The sequence below is a fragment of the Carlito syrichta genome, unplaced genomic scaffold (genome assembly GCF_000164805.1).
Source record: "Carlito syrichta isolate Samal-C Ts95f unplaced genomic scaffold, Tarsius_syrichta-2.0.1 Scaffold120582, whole genome shotgun sequence".
In the NCBI taxonomy this organism is placed as follows: Eukaryota; Metazoa; Chordata; class Mammalia; order Primates; family Tarsiidae; genus Carlito; species Carlito syrichta.
The window spans coordinates 24,254-49,085 of record NW_007064678.1 but is presented as its reverse complement, the minus strand read 5'-3'; the positions used below and the strand labels follow the sequence as shown (position 1 = coordinate 49,085).

General features: G+C 62.6%; 1 protein-coding gene across 1 annotated transcript in view; it reads left to right on the top strand.

Moving 5' to 3' along the window:
- Positions 1-24,832, top strand: part of MOB2 (MOB kinase activator 2) — a gene marked incomplete at its 3' end in the record, with an annotated part of 48,061 nt that overhangs the window by 6,834 nt on the left and 16,395 nt on the right. The window contains exon 3 of the mRNA XM_021707595.1: positions 1,700-1,842. Coding sequence (XP_021563270.1) covers positions 1,700-1,842 — 143 coding nt within the window. The remainder of the gene's footprint in view (positions 1-1,699; positions 1,843-24,832) is intronic.

Below are 24,832 nucleotides of genomic sequence, written 5' to 3'. Positions count from 1 at the left end.
ACACAGCCTGACAGCCTGGGCAGGAGAGCGCCCGTGTCCTCGAGCACCGGCGTGGGGCGGGGGCCCGTGGGCGCAGGAGCGAACCTGGAGGCCTGGACCGCACCAGGGCCTCCCGCAAGCGACCTGGGTCCCCCGAGTTGACAGCCGTTTGATCAGCAGCGTGGGTTGAAGCAGATGTCTGTGTCATCAATAGCCAGGTTTAAAAATTTTTATTTTTATCGTTAAAATGCTTTTGTTTCTTTCTGAGGCAGGATCTCACCGTGTTGCCCAGACTGGGGAGCAGTGGCAAGATCATGGCCTCAGCCTTCTGGGCTCAGGTGATCCTTCCGCCTCAGCCTCCCAAGCCGTTGGGGCTGCAGGCATGTGCCACCACACTCAGCTTACTTTTCTATTTTTTTGTAGAGTCAGGGTCCCACTATGTTGCCCAGGCTGGTCTCTAACACTTGGGCTCGAGTGATCCTCCCCTCTCAGCCTCCCAAAGTGTTGAGATTGCAGTCATGAACCACCATTCCTGGCCTTGGAAGCCAAGCTTTTGATGTTAAGAAAATGCAGCATAAAATAGATTCCCTAAAACCCCATAGCGTTAACACTGGAAGCAGTGCCGGGAAGCCTGGTTCTGAACATGCGCAGGACACCCTGCCAGAGGCGGGAAGCAGCCCACCGTCCACGCTGGCTCTGCTTGTGAGCCTCGAGCCACACCTCCCTGGAGGGCCTGCAGTGCCTGTTGCTCCCTCCATTCTCTTTCCCCTTCTCCTTTTTCTTTTTCTCCCTCCTTCCCTTCCTCCCTTTTCAACATCTCCCTCTGTTGCCCTGGCTGGAGTGCAGTGGCACGCTCACAGCCACCCCAGCGTCGACCTGCAGGGCTCCACTGATCCTTCCACCCTGGCCTTCCAAGTCTCCTGAACTACAGGCGAGTGCTACCATGCCCGGCTAATTTTTTCATTTATTGTAGAGACAAGGTCTCGCCAAGTGACCCGGGCTGGTCTTGAACCCCTGGGCTCAGGCAGCCCTCTTGCTTCTTGCCTCTGCCTCCCCAAAGTGCTGAGGTGACAGGCGTGAGCCACCGTGCCTGAGTCCAGCATTTTGATTTTTTGTAGAGACAAGGTCTCGCTCTGTTGCTTAGGTTGGTCTCGAACTCCTGGGCTCAAGTGACCCCCCCGCCTCACCTCCCCACGTGTTGGGCTGACGGGTGTGAGCCGCTGCCCTTTACACTCTTAAAAAGTCCTTGTTGGTTGAGTCGGGTGGTGGCTCACTGTGGCCACTGAGGCTGTGCAGCAGGGGCGGGAGTGGCTGGAGGGCCCAGGGCCGCATTTCCCAAAGTGTCTCTCAGGAGCACGTGTCCTTGGAGACAGCCAGGTGAGTGGGAATCCCTGGATGAAACTCCGCAGACAGCAGTGGTGACAGGCGTGGAGCAGCCCTGATGATGTGACCGTGGCCGGAGGGTCCCATCGCTGGCCCTTTGCCCGCCATTCCCGCAGTGCCTGCCTCCTTGGCCCGGGGCGGCGCCGCCACTGTCTCCTTGTCCCTGTCTCCCTGCCGTCAGCTTCTTTGGGCTGCCAGTGGTGGTGGAGAGGCAGGAGCGTGGTCAGAGCACTGAAGGCGCCTGTCCCCAGGCCCTGCCACCTGCTCACCCTGGCCTTCCCTTCCTCCCGCGGTGTCGGCATTCTGCACCCGCGTGTTCCCTGTCCTGCACCCGCAGCGTGGGCTCTGGGTGCAGGACCCGAGATGCCCAGGGTTGGTGAGCGGCTGCCCGCCAGGTGGATGGTGAGGGTGTCCTCGAGGCAGGACAGCACCTTCGGAGGCGTCTTCTACTGCACGGCTGCCTGTGCCCTCCTCACCTTGGTGAGCCGTGCCAGCAAACACTTCTGCTTCTGGTGGGCTTCACCTTCTCCCCAGACTCACCTGTGGCCTCTGCTGTCCTGGCGTGACCAGGGCCTGGCATTGCTGCAGGGCGGGGAGTGGGTACTGGTGGGGCTGCCTCCTGTGTCCACAGGGTGCTCTGGAAGGAGCTCTGCGTTAGGGACTTGTTTCCCCTCAGTCTCTGGTTCTTGGGGACACTTTCCAGACAACACGCAGACTGGTGGACTGCAGCACCAGCTGGCGAGGAGAGACAGGGCTTTCCTGGGGATGGCCACTGCCGCAGAAGGCCCTGGTCTTGTCACTCCTGCTGGGAAGGCCTCCGACCCATGGCTGAGGCAGAGCTGGGCCCAACTGAGTCCTGGTGAGCGTTCTGGGCATCCGTAACTCCTAGGGAAATGAAGTGCTATCTTGCTGTGACCGTGACCTTGCGCAGGGTGCTGCCCTTCCTCAAGGCAAGCCCGTGCAGCGGTGTGCAGGTGATGGGCTGGTGGCCCCGGTGTCCTCCTGACCCGGCGGGAGTGGCGGTGTCATGGGCTGCCCCGCCTGCGCTACAGCCCTCTTCTACCACCTTCTCACTGGGTGCTTGGGTTTTAAGCAGCAGTGTCCGTGGTCTGCTGCCTGCCAAGTTCTGAGCTGCCACCAGGAGTGCAGCAGGGCCCGGGTTTGCGGGCAGAGGGTCCCGGCTCCTGAGGTGGCACGAGGTCCTGCCTACGGCGGCCCTGAGGGTAGGCAGGGACTTGGAGCCTGGGTGCCCCCGGGAGACCTGTGTGGGGCTCCCATCCCACTCACATGGGTCCCAGGAGGGCTGGGTTGCCTGGGCCAGGGCCCTGCCTAGCCTCTGTGCTGGATTCTGGGCCTGGCCTATCAGGATCAAGCCAGGAGCCCTCCTCCCGCGGTGGAGGGCTGGGACCTGCTGTGCCTGGTGGCAGCCATCTACGAGGCACTTGTGCGAGAAGCTTGTCTCGTTCAGGCCCACTGTCCAACGTGGATGCGGAAAATGCGGGCCTGTGCTGTGCTTGGGACCTGCAGCCGCCCTCCCCCAGTCCAGGGCCACTGTCAGGAGCCCCGGCACGCGCCCTGTGGGTGGAGCAGCCCAGCTGTGTGTGCGTGGCACTGATGCAGACGGCGGCTCGTCCAACCAGGGAGAGGCATGTGGTTGGCCCTCTACATGGGTAGAGGGCACAGCCCTGGCCCTGTACTCATCTGCAAGGAGCGAGTGCTTCAGGGCATTTGTGAGCCACAGTGTTTTCAGCCCTGCAGGCCGTGGAGATGCTGGGCTCAGGCCTGCTGCCCCACAGGTACACTTGGGGTAGGACCTGACGATTGGGGGGCGAGGGGTTGGGTGTGCTGGAGGCATGGAGGGATCCGAGGGCCCTGCCCCCTTGGGTACCTCTGAAACGCCCGCCTGGTGCCTCTGAGTCCACAGCTGTGGCCTCTGTGCCTCTGCTCCCATCCGAGTACTAACCTGGCCAGACCCTGCTTAGCTTCCAAGATCTGTTGAGATCAGGCGCATGTGGGGTGGCATGACTGTAGTCTCTCCTGACACTGATTTCAGCCGATGCTCCGAGTGGGACCGTGGCCGGCACCTACAGCAACCCCAGTCATCTGGTTGGACCCTCCGCTGGCCCGGCTGTTGGGACCTGTGAGGGCCTCCTGGTATCAGAGTGGGCGGGAGCGCACTCCTAGGTCCCTTCGAGGTGGCACGTCTGCCACTGTGGCCAACATGCAGCACTGAGGTTTCCTGTCCCTTCTTCCTGTCCCCCAGAGGGATGTTGGCGGGCCCTGGAGTGCAGACCGAGCCCTTTTAGGTAAGGCCCTCGGCCACGGCAGGCCCCTATTGGAGACCGGTTGCAGTGGGTGACCTGCTTGTCCTGTCCTAGAGCCTCCTGCTTGGGGACCATGGTCTGCCCGCTCACACACCCCATGATCCCTGCTGTGGGGCTCGACCTGGAAATCTGTGAGGGCCAAGATTTTGCTGGACTCTCTAGGAGGCCCTCGATGCCCTGGGCTCACCAGCCCTGTGGCCCCAGGCTCTCACTGCCACAGGCATGTCCTTCTAGCCGCCAGAGGGGACTGACCATGTCATCTCCTGCTGTAAGGACCCTTGATGACCCCTGTTGCCGACGGAATGAAACCCGAACCCTTACCCTGTGTGTCCCAGGCAAGCTGCGGCCTGGCCAGCCCCCCAGCCTCCGCTTCTGCCAGGACACCTTCCTGTCCCATGCGTGTCTTTCAGACCCCACGCAGATGCCTGAGGCCCAGCACAGATGGCGTGAAGCGTCCCCATTGCCTTCTGAAAGATGCCCGTCGGCTTTGCCCTTCCTCCTCTCCCTGCCGTCCCGGGGTCCCTGAACAGCCTCCGCTGGGAATCTCCGGCCCTCGGAAGGTGTCGGGAGCTGAGTGTGTTCCCCCTGCCCTGCATCGAGGCCAAGGAGGGGACAGGTGCTTGGGGCCAGTGGGTCTTTGTCCGGCAGCTCAGAAGTGTGCGTGGAGATTGTAGAACTGTGACTCACCTGTTTGACCTGACGTGGCCACACACCCTCTCCACTTGGTCCTGGGACATTCCAGAACCACCTAGGCCTCAGCAGCCCTCAGCGAAATCCCCAGTGTGTGTTCCTGACCCAAGTGGAAATAAACTAGAACCAGCAAGCTCCCGTGTTTAGAAATCAGGATGCTTCTTGGTCACCACCACGGCAAAGAGAATCCGTGATGGGAACTAGAACGTCTTTTTTAGCTGAGGGATAAAGCTATTGCATGTCATGGCTTGCGGGAGTGATTCAGAGCCCTTGGTGTGCGGCAGAGAGCCACGACTCCCCCTGGGGCAGGTGGAGGCAAGGAGTGAGGGTGGGCGCAGAAGCTCACGAGGCAGAAAGGGGTTCTTCCATGGAGAGGCCTGTCCAAGCCAGGGTTTGGTTCTGTGAAGGTAGGAATAAGCCCGGCTCGGTGGCTCAGCCTGTAATCCCACGCTCTGGGAGGCTGAGGTGAGTGAATTGCCTGAGCCTGCGGGTTCGAGACCCGCCGGGCAACTTGGCGAGACCCCAGCTCTACAATAAATCAAAAAATTAGCCGGTCGTGGTAGTGTGTGCCTGTAGTTCCATCTACTTGGAATGCTGAGGCGGAAGGATCGCCGGAGCCCAGCAGGTCGAGGCTGCGGTGGCCAGGAGCGGCCACTGCGCTCCAGTCTGGGCGGCAGAGTGAGACTCCAACTCAAAAAAAAAAAGAAAGTAAGAATAAGCTGGAAAATCTCTGGTACTGACCAAGACAGGAGCAAAAAGAGATGGCACCGGCAGCCAGTCTCTTGTGTCACTTGTGCCAGGCCACCCAGACGCCCATGTTAGAAGATACCTGCCTGTACTTCCCATGCAAAGAATAGGAGAGCCGGAGCACTGGAGCTGTGCTGAGTGGTACACGGGACTCTCACAAGCTAGTGCTTTTGTATTGAGGACACATTGGAGTGACAGTATCTCAGGTCTGCTGAGTTAAAGTTGTGCTGCCTGTCTTGCTGTTAATGTCGCTGTGGCGTGAGTGGGAGGCCTGGGTCTGCTTTTTCTTGGGTGGCGTCATTCAGGTATCTAGAGTGCCGTATCTATTAGAAGATGCTGGGTCTTCTGAGATAGAGGATGCTATTCCTAACCTGTCGTTAAGAAAAGCTTCCTTGGGCAGGACCAGGAAGTCCTCCTCCGAAAGGAAAAGCTTTGGGCATACGATAGAGCCCGGCAGCTCTGTTCAGCAAAAGACGGCCTCCAGTGAGTGAAGAGGCGGCCCACCAGGGGCACTTGCTGCACCAGAACTCACCGGGCTCCCGTGGAGACCGAGGAGCAGATGGCCGGTCCTGCCGGCGAACAGCAGAGCTGAGCAGACGCCTCTCAAAGGCTGAGGTGCAGATGGCCCCAGCCCTGGGCCGGAGCCAGGCTCAGCTTAGCTCCGGGGAAGCCCGGCCTAGACGGGCCAGCGGACCACGTGGAGCGGACACAAGTGGTCATGTCAGCCCTCGATGTTACCTGCTTGATGTCACTGCTGATCTGTCACGGTCAGGCTCCGTCTTGCTGTGCTCTTCACCCCCCTTTCATCAGAATGTATTGCTTTTATTTTGAAGTATCATCCTTCCTCCTAAGCCGTGTGGCTTTCAGTGGCCGTCTCGGCACACAGCCTCAAGGTGTCAAAGCCAACATGGGCTCCTGCTGTGGCCCCGCCCTGTCACACTAGAGTGCCAGAACACTCCTGCGCACCTGCCTTCTTCCCTGAGTGACACGCACTTGCTGCCCTGCTGGTCATATCTCGGTCTGTGCATCTCGGTCTTATTTTGGCCGTCTGGTGTTTATCTAGATTGGCCAGTTTCAGGTGCAGTTTCTTTGGGTATGTCACTTGCTCCTGTGTCTTTCTGGCCTTTTGCCCTTGCTTTCGTGGCCACTTTTCCATCGCCTGGAGTGCGGCTCTTCCTTTTTTTTTTTTTTTTTTTTTTGAGTCGGAGTCTCACTCTGTCGCCCAGACTGAGTGCAGTGGCCGCTCCCGGCCACCACAGCCTCGACCTGCTGGGCTCCGGCGATCCTTCCGCCTCAGCCTTCCAAGTAGCCGGAATTACAGGCATGCGCTACCACCCCCGGCTGATTTTTTTATTTATTGTAGAGATGAGGTCTCACCAAGTTGCCCAGGCAGGCCTCGAACCCGCGGGCTCAGGCAATCCACTCATCTCAGCCTCCCAAAGGCGCGGGATTACAGGCTGAGCCACCGAGCCCGGAGGCTCTTCTTTTTTTGGTAGACAGGCCTGACTCTGTCGCTCGAGCTGTCGCGTGGTAGTGCAGCCTTAGCTTGCTGCCGCCTTGAACCCCTGGGCTCAAGACATCCTCCCCGCTCAGCCTCCCGAGTAGCTGGGACCACAGATGCGTGCTGCTGTGCCTGGCTAGTTCTTAATTTCTTTTGTAGAGATGGGGTCTCGCTGTGTTGCCCAGGCTGGTCTTGAACCTCTTGGCCTTAAGCAGTCCTCCTGCCTCAGCCTCCCAAAGTGCTGGGGTTCCCGGCATGAGCCGCTGCGTCTGGCCTCACCTTTTTTCCTCAATGGCTAGAGAGTGACTTGCTTCCTTTCCCCGACATAGCATAGAATGAATTCAGTGTTGAACGCTTGGGGGCAGCTCCTCTGAGTGGCAGAGCCTCCGCCCTGGTCCCGGTCAGCTTTGAAACCGACTTGGCATCTCTATGTCAGCGCCCAGGCTGGAGCGGCTGAGGGCGGCCGTGCTGGGAGTGACGGCAGACCAGGCTTGCTATGCGTGGTGTGTGTGGTGAGGGTGGCCTTGGTGGAAACTGTGGGTGCAGGGAGGGGGCCGTGAGGGGGAGGGGCAGGCGGTGGCCAGCTCCACCCAGCGCCTGGTGGCGGGCAGCTTCCGGGCGTGGCGGAGGGGCAGGACGGCAGGCATGATTGACCTGAGGAAGATGAGTCGAGGCGCAGGTGACACGCTGGTCCCTGGCGCCGCAGAGACTGGGCCCCTCCCCTGCAACAGAGAAGATGGGGAGCGGGGGGAGGAGCGACCTTATCGTGGAGGGAAGCCGGGGCTGACCTGGGTCAGTACTGAGGAGGGTCCCCGGTCGGCGCCGCCACAGCCTCTCACAGCCGAGATTCTTCGGAAAGGTTTGAGAAGGCATCCTCCTTAGTGGAAGTCAGAGGACTCTAGCTTTTCATTTCTCCCTGCTGACTTAGTGGCATTTGGCTCTAAGTCGTCTGCAGAGAACGTCAGCTCTCCTCACAGCCTTGGGTCTTACCTGCCACGGAACGGTCACACCGAAGCCCCTCTCGACTGGTGGTGGTGGGCGTTCTTGAGCGGACGGTGTCGAGCACGTCGGCCAGTGACGTCTGGATCGAATGCTGAGCTCCTGGCTTTGTGTAACTTCACATAAAAGTCTGCTCTGTGCTTATACACGCATATCCCTGCCGTCCACGCAAGTCCTTCTGTGTCCTCTGGTGTGGCCCTTGCGGGTTTCCAGGACTCTCTCTGGCCCTTGCCGTGGGCTGCCACTCTGTTGTGGCTGCACCTCTGCCAGGGTGGCCAGAGGGCACCCAGAGGTGACCAGACTCCCTGGTGCCTCCCCTGTAGTGTGTGCCGGAGACGTCTGCTCTTCCCTTTCGACAGCATCCCTGGCTGGCCTGGGGGACAGGCGTCATTAGTTTGTGGGTTCTGGCCCCGGCAGGTGTCCAGTGGACGTGTGCTGCCCCCTGAGCACTTTTGCCCAGCCCAGCTGGCGCCCAGAGGGGCAAGAGGCCCTTCCTGTGCGTGCAGCCTGCTGGGCCGGGCGTCCGTGGGACGGGCTGCCTGTCTTGGGCCCAGGCAGGCCTCCCAAACAGGACTCAGCACGGCGCTCCTGGGTCAGGCGTTCGCTGGAGTCCCGAGGCTGCTGCTCCGGGTGTCTCCGGTGAGAGAGAGGCAGGGCCTTGGAGATGGCGTCTGGGGAAACCGGCCACTGCAGGGGTTTGCGAGGGCGACTGAAGTCCAAGGGCATCAAGGCGATCTTCTCTGTAAAGGCACTGGGACCTGTGGCGGGCGTGTGTGCGAGGCACCGGCCCCATCAGCCCCTGAGGCTTCCCGCCATGGCCGCCCACTCAGCTGACTGGCCACTGGCCGTGGCCGTGACACTGGCAGGAGGGAGACAGACCCTTGGGCTGGACGGCCCCCCCGCCTTCCCCGCTCTCCAAGGGCAGGTTCTTCCGGGCCTCCTGTGCACGTGGGTGACCAGAGAGGCCGTGGCTGGAAGGAGCCCTGTCCTGCGCACTCCCACCCTGGCACCTTCCTGTGCTGGCCACGCACTTGCCTCCTGGGAGTCCACAGCTTTCGCACGACCGTCGCCTCTGAGTTCAGAGTTGGGCCATACATCTGCTTGTGTCTCGTCCCTTGTCATGGGAGAGGGACTGTGCGAACCCTTCGCAGCCGAGGTGCCGCCTAGGACCCCAGAGGCCCGGCTCAGGCTGAGTGGGAGCGGGTGGGCTTTCGGCCGTGGGCCCTGGCAGTGGGTGCTTGTGTGCAGGCCAGCACGAAGGAGAAGGCTTATCCCGGGCTGCCTTCCCTCCTGATTCCTTCTCCTTTCGGGGGGTCACCTGCTGTAGCTGGCCCGTCCTCCCTCCTCGTCCCCCAGACCCAGAGTCATGCGCACCTTTACCCCTGCCCTACACCCTTGGGTCCTCTTCTCAGGACAGCTGTGTGGCCAGGTTCGGCCGCCAGGGCCAGTGCAGACACCACTCGCCCTCACGGGGAGCCACTGCATGCTGGGCTACGTGCCACTGAGAGCCGGGTGCACTCGGTCCCTGCAGCGTCCCTGTGATCGGATTCCCTCCCTGGGAAGAGCCATAGGGGTCAGGCTGTGTGCCTGGTGCTATCAGGCAGCAGGGTTCCCCAGGTGTTGGGGGCCCCCCCGGGAGCCTGGTAGACATGCACATTCTTGGCCCTACCAGGCCCAAGCTCCAGAGACCCAGTGTGGCTGCAGAGTTCCAGGAACCCTGGGAGTCACAGCATCCAAGCTGGCCTGACTGGTCTGACCAGAGCTCCTGCACCCTCTCTGGCAGGCTGCAAAGCCTTCACTGCATGCAGTGCTGTCTCACGCAGGCCCCTGGTCCTGACTTGGTCAGTGGGGAGCCTCGGTGGCCTCATATGTGTACAGAGTGAGGGTGCGCCTCAGGCTGTCGTCTCGGGGGACGTAGAGGATGCCGGCGGGTCCTTGGCTGGCCCAGGCCCTGCATGTCGTCCTGTGGTGTCGTGGTAGGTGAGGGAAGCTAGGAACACCCCTCCTCACGTGGCTGTAGTTTATGTGGAAGGAAACGCCTCACCTCACCCGAATCTTGTCTTGGGGTGCGGCCGTGCTGGGTGGTGTCCTGGAGTTTGGGGAGAGCCGCGTCCAGGCTGGTGGAGTGGGAATCTGGTCTGTGCACGAGGGCAGTCATCCTGCCTCCTGTGGGTCCTGGTGGGGTCCCTCCACCTTGCGGCGCCCAGGAGAGCGGGCTGGGGACACCAGCGGGGCTCCCGGCGGGACCGAGCCTGAGAACCTGGGGCATCGGCTGTGGTGGCGTCTGGATTCGATGGTGGGACGTTGCGGCGTGGACGGGAGCAGAGAGAAGGGTGGTGCGGACGGCCTTCCCAGGCAACTGCCTGGGTCCCTGTCGCCCCGCCCACCCCTCCTGCTTCAGCATTTGAAAAGCCCGTGTTCTGCTGGAACAGGTTTCCTGAGAGGGAAGGGCTCTTTGTCCCGCAGTCACAGTACGTGGTCCCTGGGACAAGCGATGCTTCTCAGGCAGGCGGCGTCCGTCCTTGCTTGCCCTCCCAAGGGCTTCAGTGTCCGGCTCCTCTCCGGTCTCATTCCCTCTTGTTTCCTCCTTCCTTCCTTTCCTTCTTTCTCTTTTTGAGTTGGGGTCTCACTGTTTTGCCCAGGCTGGACTGCAGTGGTACCCTCTCAGCCACTGCAGCCTTGACCTCCTGGGCTCGGCAGTCCTTCCGCCTCAACTGCCTGAGTAGTTGGGGCTACAGGTGTGTGCCACCACGCCTGGCTGATTTATTGATTGTTGTGTAAGGACGAGGTCTCACTGTAGACAGCCCAGAGGGGTCTCAAACTTTGGGCTCAAGCCACCCTCCCACCTCGGCCTCCCAAAGTGCTGGAATTTGGGGCCTGAGCCCCCGTGCCTGGCCTTGGCCCGTCCTCCCTCCCTGCCTCCCACACTGTGCTGAAACTGAGGTCTGAGTGAGGCTCCCAGGTTGCAGGTGGTCGAAGAGCTGCTCTGTCCTGCTGAGCTTCACCCTCCCTGTCTCGCTCCTGTCCTTGCAGTGTTTGCAGAGACCAGTCTGTGACAGTCAGTGTCCCTCACTCCCGCGCTCACCCCACACGTGGCGTCTGGCCCTCCTGCAGGCCGCGGTTCCTCTCATCCGTCCTGCCTTCCCTTCCCTCCGAGCTGGGGGGACTCTGCCAGGGGACCCTCCTCTGCCAGCTGTGTGGTTGGCCAGGAAGCCCAGGACATGCCTGATGGCTTTCCTCTGTTTGCAGCCCTCAGGATGAACGAGCTGCCTCTCTGTTGTTTGCTCAGAGTGGCGGGGGGGGGAGAAGCCGAGCACTTGCGGGCACCTGCCAGAGCAGGTGTGGGTCAAGCAGCCTCGGCTGTCACATCTGCTGCAGCCGCCCTGCAGTGTGACTGGTGGTCACACTGTCCGGCCAGGCCCCCAGGCCAGGGCCCTGAGCCTCGGGGCAGGCCGCCCTGCTGCTGGCCCAGGTTGAGCGTGCGTGCTCACTGCTCTCCACCCGGAGCCTCCTTCCCGCAGGAGGCTGGCCCTCATTTGGGCATGCATGGGAGGCTATATTCCAAGTGCCGTGGGCTTCCCAGGCCTTCCCAGGGTGGGGCACGTGTGGCAGGCCGTGGGCTCCCCCTCCCGTTCACAGTCAGGGCCCAGGATCCTAGCCAAATCCCTCTTCTGTCCGTGTCTCGCCGTGCTGGAGATGCGGGCCTTCCCACAGCTACATAAGTCCCGTGGCTTTCTCCATGCCACACACGGGACCCAGAGCCCTCACGCTGACACCACGCCGTGAGGACGCTGGACGTGGGTGTGGTCGGGCTTCTCTCTGGGTGGCTATGCTGCTGACCGGGTGCACAGTCTGGGTCCCTCCTAGGTGTGAGGTCTTTTCGTGGCTTGTGATCTTCCCAGTCCTCTTGGCAGTGTCGGCCGCAGTTGTGCCCTCCGTGGACCTCCTGGCACGCGGTCGCAGTCTGCGAGGCGTACTCCCGGCCCTTGCTCGCTGGCACTGTTTCTGACAGCTGTGCTGACCTTGCCACCTCCCTGTCTTCTGAGCCTGCTAGGTGAGTGGGTGTCCCTGTTTTCAGGGACTGGAGGGCAGCCGGACATGTCTTCCGTCTTGTGGCTCCGGAGGTCCCTGTTGCCTTCGCCAGGGGCCCAGCTCGGCAGGCCCACCTCCTCCTTCCCTTCCCACTCTCTCACGCCGCTCGAGGTCTGCCCTGTGGACGCGGCTGCGAGTGCGCTCCCCAGGCGGCACTGCACCGTGGGTTTCTGGAGCCAGTCCGTTGTGCACAGCTGGGCGCCACGCCACTGAGGGCAACCCCCGCGCTCCTCTCCCTCCGCAACGCAGGGCTTGGGTGCTGGCACCCCCGCAGCTGGAAGTCTGTGTGTGACTCCTGACTCCTCAGAAGCAAACTGCTGACAGGCTGCCATTGACTGCTGCCTTAGAAGCAGCCCATGAGCACACATTTCGCGTGTGGTGTGTGTTGTGTTCTGCATTCTTGCAGGAAAGTAAGCCAGAGGAAATACAGTGGTGCCAAGGAAATCCTCGGGGAGGGGAAGTAGCTTTACTGTCAACAAGTGGCAGTGCATCACTGCCGAGGCTGCCCTCCTTGCCGGCTTCAGTTGAGCAGGCGGGGTGGGGGCGTGGGATCAGATGCGAGAGAAAGCCCATGCGGCCGTGGCCTGTGCGGAGCCGCCTGTTGGCCCCAGGGCCGACTGTGGGCCCTGTCGGGCTGCCGTGTGTGCGGTGCGAGCGGGGCGCTTCCCTCCTGTGCACACGGACCGGTGTTGCGAGGAGCCAGCAGGCCAGCCCCTCCCGGCGAGGTCAAGCAGGCTGCTCGCCTTCTGGCCTGGCAGACCACTGCCTGCGTCGCTGCCTCTGGGCCCAGGGGTGCCTCTGGCGGGGAGGAGCTTGGGGCCCACAGCCCCCACCCCTTCCCTCAGGAGCAGGTGGCATCCTTGGGGGTCTCAGAGTGGCAGCTCTGCGGAGTCACCTGGCCAGGGCGTCCTGGGCCTGCCTCCCTACTTGGACATGGTGGCTGAAGGGCAGGCTGTGCTTCCGCCCGGCGACCGGCCCTCTTCCTTTCTGTCCCAGCGTGGGCTCTATCCTGTCGGGCGTTGCCCAGGACAGCCAGTGGGCGGCGGCTCGGGAGGGCCTCTGTCACAGCGCTGAGGATGTGTGTCCTCTGTTGTCTGTCCCTTGTTCTTCAGCCTCCTGTCTCTGCCGGGATGATGGGGCCAGTCAGGGGCGTGGTGGGGCCTCGGCGCTCTGACCCTGTCCCACACACCTGCCTTCTTCCTCGCCGCCAGTGCGTACTGTGACCCAGTTTTGTAGGTGACAAAACAGGTTCAGAGGGGCAGGAATCTACCAGAGGTGCAGGGGTCGGGAGTTCAGTGTGCCTAGCCAGGCCTGACCCCGTCCTGGGCTGCTCTGGCCACATTTGAGACACACTGGAGGGAATCGATGGGCCTCAGTGTCCACCCAGCCATGGGGGCTGGGTGTCATCCATAAGACCAGGCGTGGAGGCCTCATGCCTTTTGGACATAGTGAGCTAGAGGGGCCATGAGACACGGTCTGGGTGGGTCGTGGGGCAAATGGGAGTCGAGGTGACGGGGAGTGGTGCAGGGGAGGCCCGCGGTCAGCCAGGGGCCCCGGTGGTACAGGGATCCGATTCGAGTGTGTGGCCCTGTGAGGCACCCTCGCCAGAGCTGTCTGTGGGGGGGGGGCAGTGCGTCAGCCACCCAGGAGGCGAGGGCAGCCCCGGGCTCTGGAGGGGCAGAGCGTGGGGTGGGTGTGGGCCCTGGCGTGGTGCACCGCCTGACCTCTGTGGCACACTCTGCCTCTCTGTGAGGGGAGAGCCTACCAAGCATCGCGCCCTGGGGGTGTGGGCACCTGCCCACCCTCTCGGGAGGCTCGTCTTGCCTCTGTGGCCTGCGTCTTGCTCTCAGGGCTTGCTATTCCTCCTTGTGCACAGGGAGACTTGGAGTGCACAGTCAGGCTTCGCCCTCCAGCAGCGAAAGCCAAGCCAAAGCCTCATGTCCCCCCGGGGCCAGCGCTGGACCTAGGTGGGCCTGTGTCTTGGCATGTCACTTGAAACAGGTGGACTCTCCCTCCCTTCTGGGTCTTGCTTGGGTCCAGGGCCTCTTTCCCGGGCAGGCGTGGCCTGCACACTGGGAGGTGCCGGAGAGTCACCGTCGTGCAGTACAGGATGTGGTGCTGCTTCCAGTCCCTCCTGTTGGGGCCCTGGCTGGGCCCTGGGGCTGGAGTAGCGCTGCCTGTGCCTGAGAAGGGGCGGCCTGTGGCCCAGCGCTCACTGCTCGCTGGTCACCGCACTCTCCTTCCCTGCAGACAGGGCTGGGCCGGCTCTCCCAGGCCTCCTCCCTCCCGCACGGGAGCCATCAGTCACTGCTGGCTGTGCTACTGGGGTGCTGGGCTGACAGGGGACCATGCTTCCATCGCCTTGTGTGCGCTCTGCTCTGCGGCTTGCTCAGATGGTCTTGGGGTGCTGTGTCTCTGAGTTGCCTGGGTACCGCCCTGGGCGCCGGCTGGGGCAGTGTCACACCGGGCCTGGCGAGATGGGAACAGGAAGCAGCGGTGCTTGGCACCTTCCTTTTGCACTGCGAGGAGACTTGACTTTCTGTGCCCCTCAGAGCCAGCCTCCCAGGGACCTCTCTCCTCGTCACCCGGGCAGTTCAGCCAAGAGAACGGTCCCTTGCCTGTGTGCTCAGAGGCTCTCAGAGGTCGCGGCTGCCCCTGCTGGCCCACACTCTCCTCTTGGTCAGCTGGGAGGGACTCTGCTGGCCTTCCACACCCAGGAGCAGCCAGGGTGGCCTGGGGTGCCCAAGGCTGGTGCTGGGTTTCCGGGAGAACACTGTGGTTCTGCGGAGCACACTGGCAGCCACAGCCCCACCTGCAGCTTGGGAACACGGGGTGCAGGGAAGGGAAGCCGCTGGCTGGTGCCCTCGGGTTGCCCAGTGGCAGCGTGCTCTGCCCTAGCCCCGGGCCACGAGAAGGCTTGCCTTGGAGGGGCTCAGGGCAACCCAGGAGTGGGCCAGCCCCGGGAGAGTGCCTCCAGCCTTTGGTTCCCAGAGGGCCAAGGAGTTCAGATGTGGAGAGCGCAGGCCCAGGCCAGGACGCCCCGTGGCCCTCCAGGGCTGAGCCACAGGGCGGCCTGTCTGGGAGTGATGTGCCACGCGGGCAGAGCCTGTGCCACCAGAGGGCGCTGCCGACCTCCCAAGGCCCGGGCGGCGCTGCTCCGTGGGGGTGTGGCTCTGCCGGTGGTCCCCCGTGCTGTGTGGCCCAGAGTGAGGCACTGAATGAGTGCTGGGAATGCCCCGCAGGCCTGGGCAGAGTGGGACCACAGGAGTGTGCCTGGGCTCACCGTGTCAGCGTGGTGGCCCAGCCCTGCTCCCTGACAGTCCATGGGAGGAGAGCCGTGTGGCTGTCCCCGCTGGGCCACTTCCAGACTCGCTCGTCTCACCGCTTCCCGGGGCCAGGGCCTGTCCAGGGGCTCTGGGCAGCCTGGGACCGCCTCTGGCCTCCTGGCCCCGGCAGGGGACGTGTCTGCCTCGTGCCCGGGTTTGTGTCCCCGCAAGCCCGCGCCCGCCTCGGGCAAGGCTGGGGTCTGGGTGTCTGCTCTGAAGGGGGCGCTGAGAACAGGGTCCGCGTCCTGCCCAGGGCTGGCCTTGAGGGAGGGCTCGCCTCCACAGCTCCCCCACTCACGGCGCATGGGTGCCCGGGCCAGAATCAGGGCATCCTGTGGCACTCCCGGGGGGGCTTGCCTGCCTGCCTGAGCCGCTCCCAGGTTGTGCAGGATTTCACATGGCATGGGGTGGACACAAACTTGGCTCGCCAGGCAGGCACAGGGGCCTCCCCCACCTTGTGCCCCACGTCTCTGTGCAGCCCAAGCTCTGAGTCGACAGCAGGGGCCAGGACTCTGGATTGGGGTCCGGCTGGGCCAGGTCTTTGAGCAGAGCTCCCGGTCTCCATGGAAACAGGGCACCCGCTTTGGAGCCTTGGACCAGGACTGGGGGTGGGACCCGTGGCCTCAGACCGGTGGCGCTGCCTGGCCTGCAGAGCGGTGGCTTTTGGTCTTGGTGCTCGGCGGTGCTGGGACTGGGATGTGCAGGACTGAGCGTGTAGCTCGCCGGGGCTGTGTGCTGGCCGGGAGGCACGGGGCAGGGCGGGCGCCTGGGGAGGGCTGAGGGCAGCTCCTGTGGGGGAGGGTGGTGTGGCTGGGGGCCCCCCCAGCTGTGGCCGCTTGGGGTCTGTGTGGAGCCATCCCGTGTGAGCACCTCTGCATGAGCCCAGGCTCGACTTCTGGGCAGATGCTGAGGAGGGCTGTTGCGTGTGTGGCGAGTGGGTATTGATCTTCTGGGATCGGCCAAGTGTGTGGTCTTTAAAAATCTAACAGCCTGAGCAGCGAGACCTCATTTCTACAATAAATCAAAAAATCAGCCGGGCATGGTAGTGCCCGCCTGTAATTCCGGCTACTCGGAAGGCTGAGGCAGAAGGATCGCCGGAGCCCAGCAGGTCGAGGCTGCGGTGGCCAGGAGCGGCCACTGCACTCTAGTCCGGGCGACAGAATGAGACTCCAACTCAAAAAAAAAAAACAAAAAAACTAACAGCGATATAGGCTGTCTTCTGTTTCTCAGTCACACAAGCAAGATCACCGAAGCTTTGGAAGCTGGAAGAAAGTGCCAACGCCTGGCCTTTCCCTTCCGGGCCTCCTCGTGTATATCACCCCTCAAGGAGTAGCTGCTGCCCCTGATGCTCATGGGATGACATTTTGCATGGCAGCTCCCAGTAATTCACAGAAACAGCACGGCCGCCCCCAGGCTCGCCAGGGGCCCTCCAGGGTGCCAACCCCTGCCCACAGCCCCTGCCGCCGCCCGCTCCCTCCTGCTGGCTGGAGCCCTGCTCCGCGACCACGTGCGAGACGAGTTGGCTGGCCCTGCTGCCGTCTGCGCTGTCCCTGGCGCTTTGTGTTATGAGCGGAGCTTCACCCGGTCTCATTGTTCATTGGTCGTTTGGAGTTTGGATGTCAGAGATGCGCTCCTAGAAGTGGACCTCGCGGTCGAAGAGTCTCTGTTTTTCATTCTGGGACGCTCTGTGAAGCCAGCGCAGGGCCGCTCTGGCTGTCGTCGGAAGGCCTTGTCCTCGGTTGCTGCTTCTTGTGCGTGTCGTCTGCTTGTTTCGCATTTCCTCTTGTGGATGATTTCTCCCCGCCTTCATGACTTTCATGGGGTGTCATCTCGTCCTGGACAGAGAAGTGGGTAACAGCCGTGTCCCCACTGCCACTCAGCTGGCAACCCAGATGGTACCTGGGGGGCTGGTGGGGCAAGGTGAAGACTGGGACTCAGCCTGTGGGTGACACAGGCAGAGACCTGCAGGAGCGGTGTGAGAAGTGACTGGAGGCTTTCTGGGGCTGGGGACTCAGCAAGGGCTAGGACCTGAGGTAGCATGTGCCACAGAGCCCAGGACAGCGTGGCAGGCAGATCCCGCGGGACCTGGGTGACCCTGAGAGCCCATGAGCCAGCAGAGAGGCGGCCCTACAACTTGGGGTTAACATGGTCTCTCTGGCAGAGAGCCGGGGGTGGGTCCGAGTCAGCTGCACGGCCAGTACAGAGGCCACGCGGCACTGCCGTGCATGTGGTGCTAGATGCCAAGCCGGGCTCGTCCTGCGGCGGCTCCCTGCCCTGCAGGGTCTTAGCCCTCCCTGCCAGCTGCTCAGCCTCCCGGAGGAATCTGAAGTATGGCCATGGCACCTCCTGCCCTACCTCCCCTCGCATCTGTCACCCTGGACGCGGGCACTCCCACAGCTGTTGCCTGACCTCCCGCCTCCGAGGTGAAAACATGTTTCCAATTAGTGGGGAATGTGCTGTGGGGCTGCTGCCTGCACGCTTTCCCCTGGAGGGCAGGTGACCCCTGCAGCCCGCTGGGGCGACTTGCCACCGGCCGCCTGGTCCGCCCTGCTGGAGCCCCTGTCCAGGACGAGGCCTGCCGCGTGTGTGGTGTCTGGGCTCTCCAGGCCGTGGCTGTGGCACACCTTTGCCCTGAGGTCCCCAGGGCATGCCAGGGCGTTGGCTGCTCACGTGGGCCCCAGCTGTAGCATCACAGGAGCCGCCCAGGGCTCCCCAGGCCCGTGGTGGGTGGCGTTCTGGGGACGGCACATCGGGGCTGTAAGGGGCGGCTGCCACTGGCTCCTGGGGCCCTGGCCTTCGCGGGGGACTCCCCACCGCCCTTCGCAAGGGCAGCTGCGCTTCACTGCTCTCTGGCACTTTCCCAAAGAAAGGCTGTTTCTCACTCTGTCTCAGTGCTTTTGGGGAAAAAGCCTCGACAGAAACACTGGCTTCCAGTTTTTCTGCTGGAGTACCTGCAGCCAGGGCCGTGGCAACCCCATCGGGCACGTGGCCTTGGGACCCTCAGCCAGGAGTCCTGTGGCCACGGCAGTGTCCCCGGCCCCGCTCCTGGGAGCCTCAGCCTCTTCCCTGTAGGACTGAGCCCAGGCTAAATTTTGCAGCCGATGCTTTTATACCCTCTGAGTAGGCGGGGCAGCCTGGCAGGGCCTGTGTGCCTGTTCTCAGGCGGCCCGTGCCCTGCGGCCTCTTATGGCCTCTCAGTGAGGCTGGGGGCGCGGCGCCAGGGAGGTGGATCTCACCTGTGCCGCCTCAGAGCCTGTGAGCTGTGGGACGGAGGGCACTGTCCTTGCTTTTAGCTGCCGCCAGCAGGTAGGGTGGGGCTCCCCGCCCCTGCCAGCTGGCACCATGGAGGGGCTAGGCCAGGGTGTCCCAGCGGCAGGCATTGGCCCTCCTCCACTGGGGCCCGTCTCCAGGCCTGGGCTTTGCTTGCACAAGCCAGTGCAGCGTCAGGAGGGCGGGGCCAGTGGCCCCAGAGGCCTGCCCTCCTGCGGCCCATGGTGGCTGAAGGCCAGCAGGGTGACGAGGCGACTTGGGCAGCCTGTGGGGTGTTTGGAGTCGGCTGGTCAGTGGTGGAGCAGGCGGTGTTGGTGCAGCCTTTCTCTGCCTTCTAACTTTGTGCTCAGAGCTGGGCCCTGCCGTGGTGCCGGTGCAGCCTGTCTCCTGGCTCCGGCTGCGCCTTGATCATGACCTCAGCCCCCAGCCCGGCCCCGTGTATGTGCTGTGTGCCATGTGGCCACGGCTGTGTTTGGGAGTGTTGTCTGAGCATGAGGCCTGCCTCGCCAACCCGCGTGCCCGTGTCCCCTAGCCCGTCACGCCTCGGAGCTGCTGGTGCCTCCAGGTCAGTGTGGAAGAGGCTCCTGGGTCGGTGTGGACAGAAGCGGTGCTGTACCAGGCACTGTTGTTTTGCTGAGGTCGTGGCCCGCCTCTGGGGGCAGGGGCTTAGGGTGGCCGCCCGGAGCGGTTCCTCCTCTGCTTCCCTCTGCTCTCTGCCTGGGAGCCAGGGACAGCAGAACCCCCAGAGAGGGGGCGCTTTGCCCTGCCGCCCGGCAGCCGCGCTGGGCCTGCTGGAGCCATCCCTCCAGGACAGCTGCTCCTGGCCCAGGGTCGCGCTGGCTGGGCGTGCAGAGGAAGCCTTCTTGCCTTCCACACGTACCTGTCCCCTCGTAGCCTCGGGCCTGGCCACGAGCTCGTCGGAGTCGGTGTGGACGCGGCCTCTGCTGCCATGCGAGGGGGCCGGGGCTGGAGGGCCGTGCTGGCCCCTCCCTCCCCCAGGGCTCTCGCTCCAGGAGCCTGTGCCTTCTGCCCAGCCCCTGGTCGTCTGGCCACGTTCTCCGGTCGAGCCTGCCTTTGGTGGGCGTTGCTGCAGCGGGGTGTCCTGAGTGTCTCCCCTGGCCCCACCGGCCGTATCTGCTGTCCAGCGTGGATCCCCATGCGGGTGTGGCCGTGACATTGGCGAGGCTCGGGCGGCACTCCTGTCGTCACAGAGGCAGCCCCGGACAGCTTCGTCCCGGGCAGGGACGTCTCACGCTCCAGGGAGGACCTGGCACACTGCAGCCTTCCCTCAGCAGGGCTGTCTGAAGCTGCTGTCCCCCACGGGCGTGCTTTCCTTAGGGCCGTGGCGGGGGTGGGGAGGAGGGTCCCTGGCCCAGGTGCTGAGCTTGGTTTGTCCAGGTGGCCCTGGGCTGTTCCCAGCACGTCTCCCTTCCATCGTGAAGGCGTCGGCACGGCTGTCGTTGTGAAGTAGTTCATAGAAAAACCAGTTGAGAGCTGGGTGTGGCAGTGTGCCTGTAATCCCACCTACGTGGGAGGCCAAAGCAGGACCACGGAAGCCCAGGAGTTGGAGGCGGTGGTGGACGATGGTGGCACCACAGCACTCCAGCCTGGGCAACAGAGTGAGACGCCTTCCCTGAGAAACCAGAAGCGCAACTGAAGAGATGCTGTGAGACGCGATGTGCGCGTCCAGGAGGAAGAAGGCACGAGCTGGCCGCCGCCTCTTCTGAATTTCGCAGGCACTTCATTTTGACGGTTGTGTTCTGTCAGAAGCATGGCGTATGGGGCGAGCCTGCAGGCGACACATCAGCCCCCGTCGCAGAGCCAGGAACCAGCAGCACCGGGACCCTGGGGACCCTGGGACCCTCTCGGTGCCAGTGCGGCCACACCTGTGAGTGGACTCGCACAGCCCTTGCCCGCTCGTGTGTGGCTCCTCCTCCCCATTGTGTGTGTTGATTTGCACCGGTGCTGTGTGGGCAAGCTCCTGGGTTCTCCTTGGGGTGTGCTCGTCCACGTGGGTGTGTCTTGGGTCAGCTTATGGAGGCCCCGCTGGCGCTCAGTAGCGTTCACCCGTTTAAAGCGTGCGCTCGGCCAGGCACAGGGCTCAAGCCTGTCATCCCAGCACTTTGGGAGGCTGAGGTGAGAGGATTGCCTGATCCCATGGGTTTGAGACCAGCCCAGGCAACTTGGCGAGACCTCATCTCTACAACAAATCAACAAATTAGCTGGGCATGGTAGCGCATGCCTGTAGTTCTGGCTACTTGGAAGGCTGAGGCGGAAGGAGCGCCTGAGCCCAGCAGGTTGACACGGGGGTGGCCATGAGTGTGCCACCGCACTCCAGCCTGGGCAACAGAGTGAGACCCAACTCAAAAATAAATAAATAGATAGGACCTATTCATTGGCTCCTCTGTGCGTAGGTCCTGTGCGGTGACACGTGCACTTGGGTGTGTGTGACAGACCGGCTGGCTCTTGCCCACCCACAGCCGTGGCAGAGGACGCCTGGAGCTCCCACGCCCCCTCGAAGCCATCCCCTGGGGACCCCGGCCCCCAGTGCTGCTCTCGAGCACTGTCATTGGACTGTGCCGGGATTCTTCAGCAGGGAGCCACGGAGTTTCCAGCTTCGTCCTAGCCTCTCTCACTTAGTGGATGCTGTGCAGATGCCGCGTGTGGCTGTGTGTGCCAAGATGGAGTGCCGCGACACGATCCCACAGCTCACCGCAGCCTCCAGCTACTTGGGCTCAAGCCACCTCCTGCATCAGCGTCCCAAATAACTGGGACTGCAGGTGTGCTCCACCAACCCTGGCTAATTTTTGTATTTTCAGTTTTGTACAGATGAGGTCTTGCTGTGTTGCCCAGGCTGTTCGCAAACTCATGGCCTGAAGCAGTCCTCCCGTCTCAGCCTCCCAGCATGCTGAGACGACAGGCATGAGCCTCCGTGCCCAGCTGTTGCTCTCTTCCACTGCTGGAGTGGCCTCTTGTGTAGATGAGTCGATGGCACCTAGGCCATCTCCAATGTTCGGAGCCATGAGTGACGCTCCTGTGGGCCTGCGCCCGCATCTCTCAAGGCGGCCTCGAGTGGACTTCAGTCTCCTCCAAAGGGCCAAGGCCAGCCAGCCCTGTGGCGAGAGAGGGCTCTGGCTGGCCTGCCGCCTCCCTGGTCCTGGTATGGCCTGTTGTTCGGAGTCTGGCAGTCCTGGTGGGTTTAACCTGCCTTTCCTGCTGACAGGCGATGGTGAGAGTTTTTTGTGAGCTCCCACCATCCCCATGGCTTTGGGGAACATCTGTTAAGAATCAAGCTGTAGCCAGGCGTGGTGGCTCAGGCCTGTAATCCCAGCACTTTGGGAGGCCGAGGCAAGAGGATTGCCTGAGCCTGCAATTTTGAGACCAGCCTGGACAACATGGCAAGACTTCGTGTCTGCAATTAAAAAAAAAAAATTAGCCAGGCATGATAGTGTGCGCCTGTAGTTCTGGCTCCTTGGAAAGCTGAGGTGGAAGGATCGCTAGAGCCCAGCAGGTCGACACAGAGGTGGCTGGGAGTGTGCATGGCACCCCAGCCTGGGCAATAGTGTGAGACTCCAACTCAAAAAAAAAAAAAAAAATGAATCAAGCCACTTTTCAGGGCTATGTGTCCTTATGGACAGGAGTCCTTCATCCACAGTGACTGGCAGGTGTCTCCTGGGCGTGACTGTCTTCGTAGCCTCTTGCAGGTCACATGCTCTTCTGCCGGAGCCCAGCTCACCGCCTTCACATCTGCCCTGTGCTCGGGCAGTCCCTGCTGTCCCTGGAGCACTGGGCACTTGTCCTACTGTTCTGGGCCGAGTGCACGCTCACACATGCGCCCTTTGGTTTGTGTGGCGCTGGCTGGGGGCTGGGCGTCTGCGTTTGGGTTGGTGCCTGTCTGCCTTTGGCATGAGCTGGGGGGGGTGCTTGGTGGAGGTGGCCATGGGGACCCAGGAAGCCTCCCTTGCCGAGCCCGACCTGCCTTCCTGCCCCTGGGATTCACAGACCATCTCTGTGTTCCCCACCTCCTCCCCTGCGGAGTCACGTTGCCACTGAGGGAGGGGCGCGGGCTGTCTGGTCCAAGGGAGACATGCCTCCCACCTGCCCGCCCATCCGGCTCCTGGGGCCTGGCCAGATCCAGGGCCAGGGCTTCTCCTCCGGGAGCATCCTGCTCAGGTCTCTGTGTCCTTCTCTCCCGAGCTCCTGTGGGGCCTCTGGGTGGCAGGGGGTGGGAAGATGAGGCCGGCAGCCCTTCCTGAGCTGAGCCCGACGCCAGCTGCCACTCTGCATTCCGTCCTGCGTGTCTTCTGCCCACGACAGTGGCTTGCCAGGAGCGACTTGTACTTGCTGCCTAGGTGCGCCCTGACCAGGCCTTCGCCACCTCTGCCCGCGCACTGTGGGCCGGAGCTCGGGAGGCAGGGTGTCCCTTGGTGGTCAGACAGGAGCTCTGTGCGCTGCTGGCGGCCGGCCCGGGCCAGGTGTGGAGCGGCCCCTGATGCGGCTGCTTGCGGATATCGGAGACCAGAGTGTGGGGGCTGCCTGTGCTTGTGTGGGGCCTGCTCTGGGTGCCTGGCCGCCTGGGGTGCCTGCCATAGGTACCGTGCGGCGCCGACAGCCAGCTCTGCTGGCTGCTGTGTGTCTCTGCGGTGGGGCGCATCTGCCCTGGTTTCCCAGCACTGCTGGCTGCGGATGTGGTCACTTGGGCCGGTCTCCAGCCCAAGGATGGAGCAGCCTTGGGCATCTCTCACTGATCAGTACCTGGGGGCTGCCTGGTCTCCGTCTCTGGGTGGGCAGGGCCTAGGCGAGGGCTCCCTGCCTCCACATGGAGATGTTACTTGCGGTGGAAGTGTCTGCCCAGTATGGCTCTCCAGGGTGTCCGGGCAGAGCATCAGGCCAGGGGACGAGGCCTTCCGAGCCCTGTGCCTTGTCCCCTCCCATCCGGGGCTCTGGTCCTGTCGTCTCTCTGTCTGCTCCCCTGGAGCTGTGGCCCGCCCTCTGGGCCCTGGACGCATCTGGGCTTCCCCACTTATTCCCTTTGCTGAAGCGGCTCCTCCACACACTCGCCTCTCCGGCCACCCACAGCCCCCCTTTGCGGTTGCCTGAGCCCCTCGTCCCTCAGCACCCCCAGGCCCTTCCCTCCGCCTCTTCACGAAGCCTGAGGGGCTGGACACGCTCTGTGTGCCGAGACTCCGGGCCGACTGGCCCAGGATGGGGCGGTGGCAGAGGGCCAGTGGACGTGGGTGGGTGTGGTCCCCCCAGGCACTCCACATGGATGCCTCGAGGCCCAGGAAACGGAGGCACGGAGAGTACCCCCGCCGGCTGAGGGAGCTGGGCGTCCTCCCTCCGGGCCCCCAGTGGGCATCCTGACCGGGCACAGAAAGTGCAGTTTTCCTTCCTGTCTGTACGAGCCCGTCGTCTTGCAAACAGATGTCGTCTTCATCTGAGACCAGAGACTTTCCCGAAACACGGTGGCGTGGGTGGTTCTGGTTTGACATGTGCCTGAACTTTTTTTAGACTTTCTATTTAGTTCAGAATTGATGTTAGACGAGACACGTGCCTTTTTGAGATGTAGTTGCAAGTCTTCTTTTTCCTTTAATTTTATGTACCACTTTCGAGTTTTTCTCCTTCTTCATTTATGCAAATATTTGGTTTTTTTAAAAAAACGGGTGTATAATTTACAGACAGCAAAGTGCACAGATCTTAAGCGTCCAGTTAGCCGGACGCTTTTTGGTGAGGGTGAGCACCCCGCAGCCCACCCCTGCTAAGGTGCAGGGCCTCCTATCCTCCCAAAAGGCCCCACCACGGGCTCTCCCAGCCAGCCCTCCAGTCCCGACCCTCCTCTCGACGGGACAGCTGGCACGCAGACTGGCTTTCACCGGACACGCATTGACTGAGTCTGGGATGCCTTGTAGCGGCGCCTGATGGCCCTGCTCTAGTCCCAGCATCCCCGCCTCCCAGCGGATGGGTGCAGTGGCATGGCCGGGCGCTTCAGGGAGAGTGGTTCTGTGTGGACGTGCCCTCGCTTGCTTGGCCATCCAGGGCTTTCTGCTTGTACTTGTCGAGGCCACATCCAGCATCCGTGTCTGCCATGGATGGAAGTGGCACTCCCACTTTCCTCTCTGCAAAGTCCTTCCTTTCCATCTCTGCTGGGGCATCATGCTGGTTTCTGTGTTCTTCCTGCCGCGGCTTCGTGTCAGGATGGACAGTCCCTGCTCCGATCACCCCTTTGCACGCTGTTGCCTCTGAGAACTACTTGTGCGTCGCATGTTTCTGCGAGTCCTGATTGGCGCGTTGGGGCCCACCCTCATGTGCGCTGCCTTTTGTTTTGTTTTGTTTTGAGTCGGAGTCTCACTCCGTCGCCCAGACTGGAGTGCAGCGGCCGGGAGCGGCCGCCGCAGCCTCGACCCACTGGGCTCTGGCGATCCTTCCGCCTCAGCCTTCCGAGTAACTGGAACTACAGGCGTGTGCTACCATGCCTGGCTCATTTTTTATTTATTGTAGAGATGAGGTCTCGCCAAGTTGCC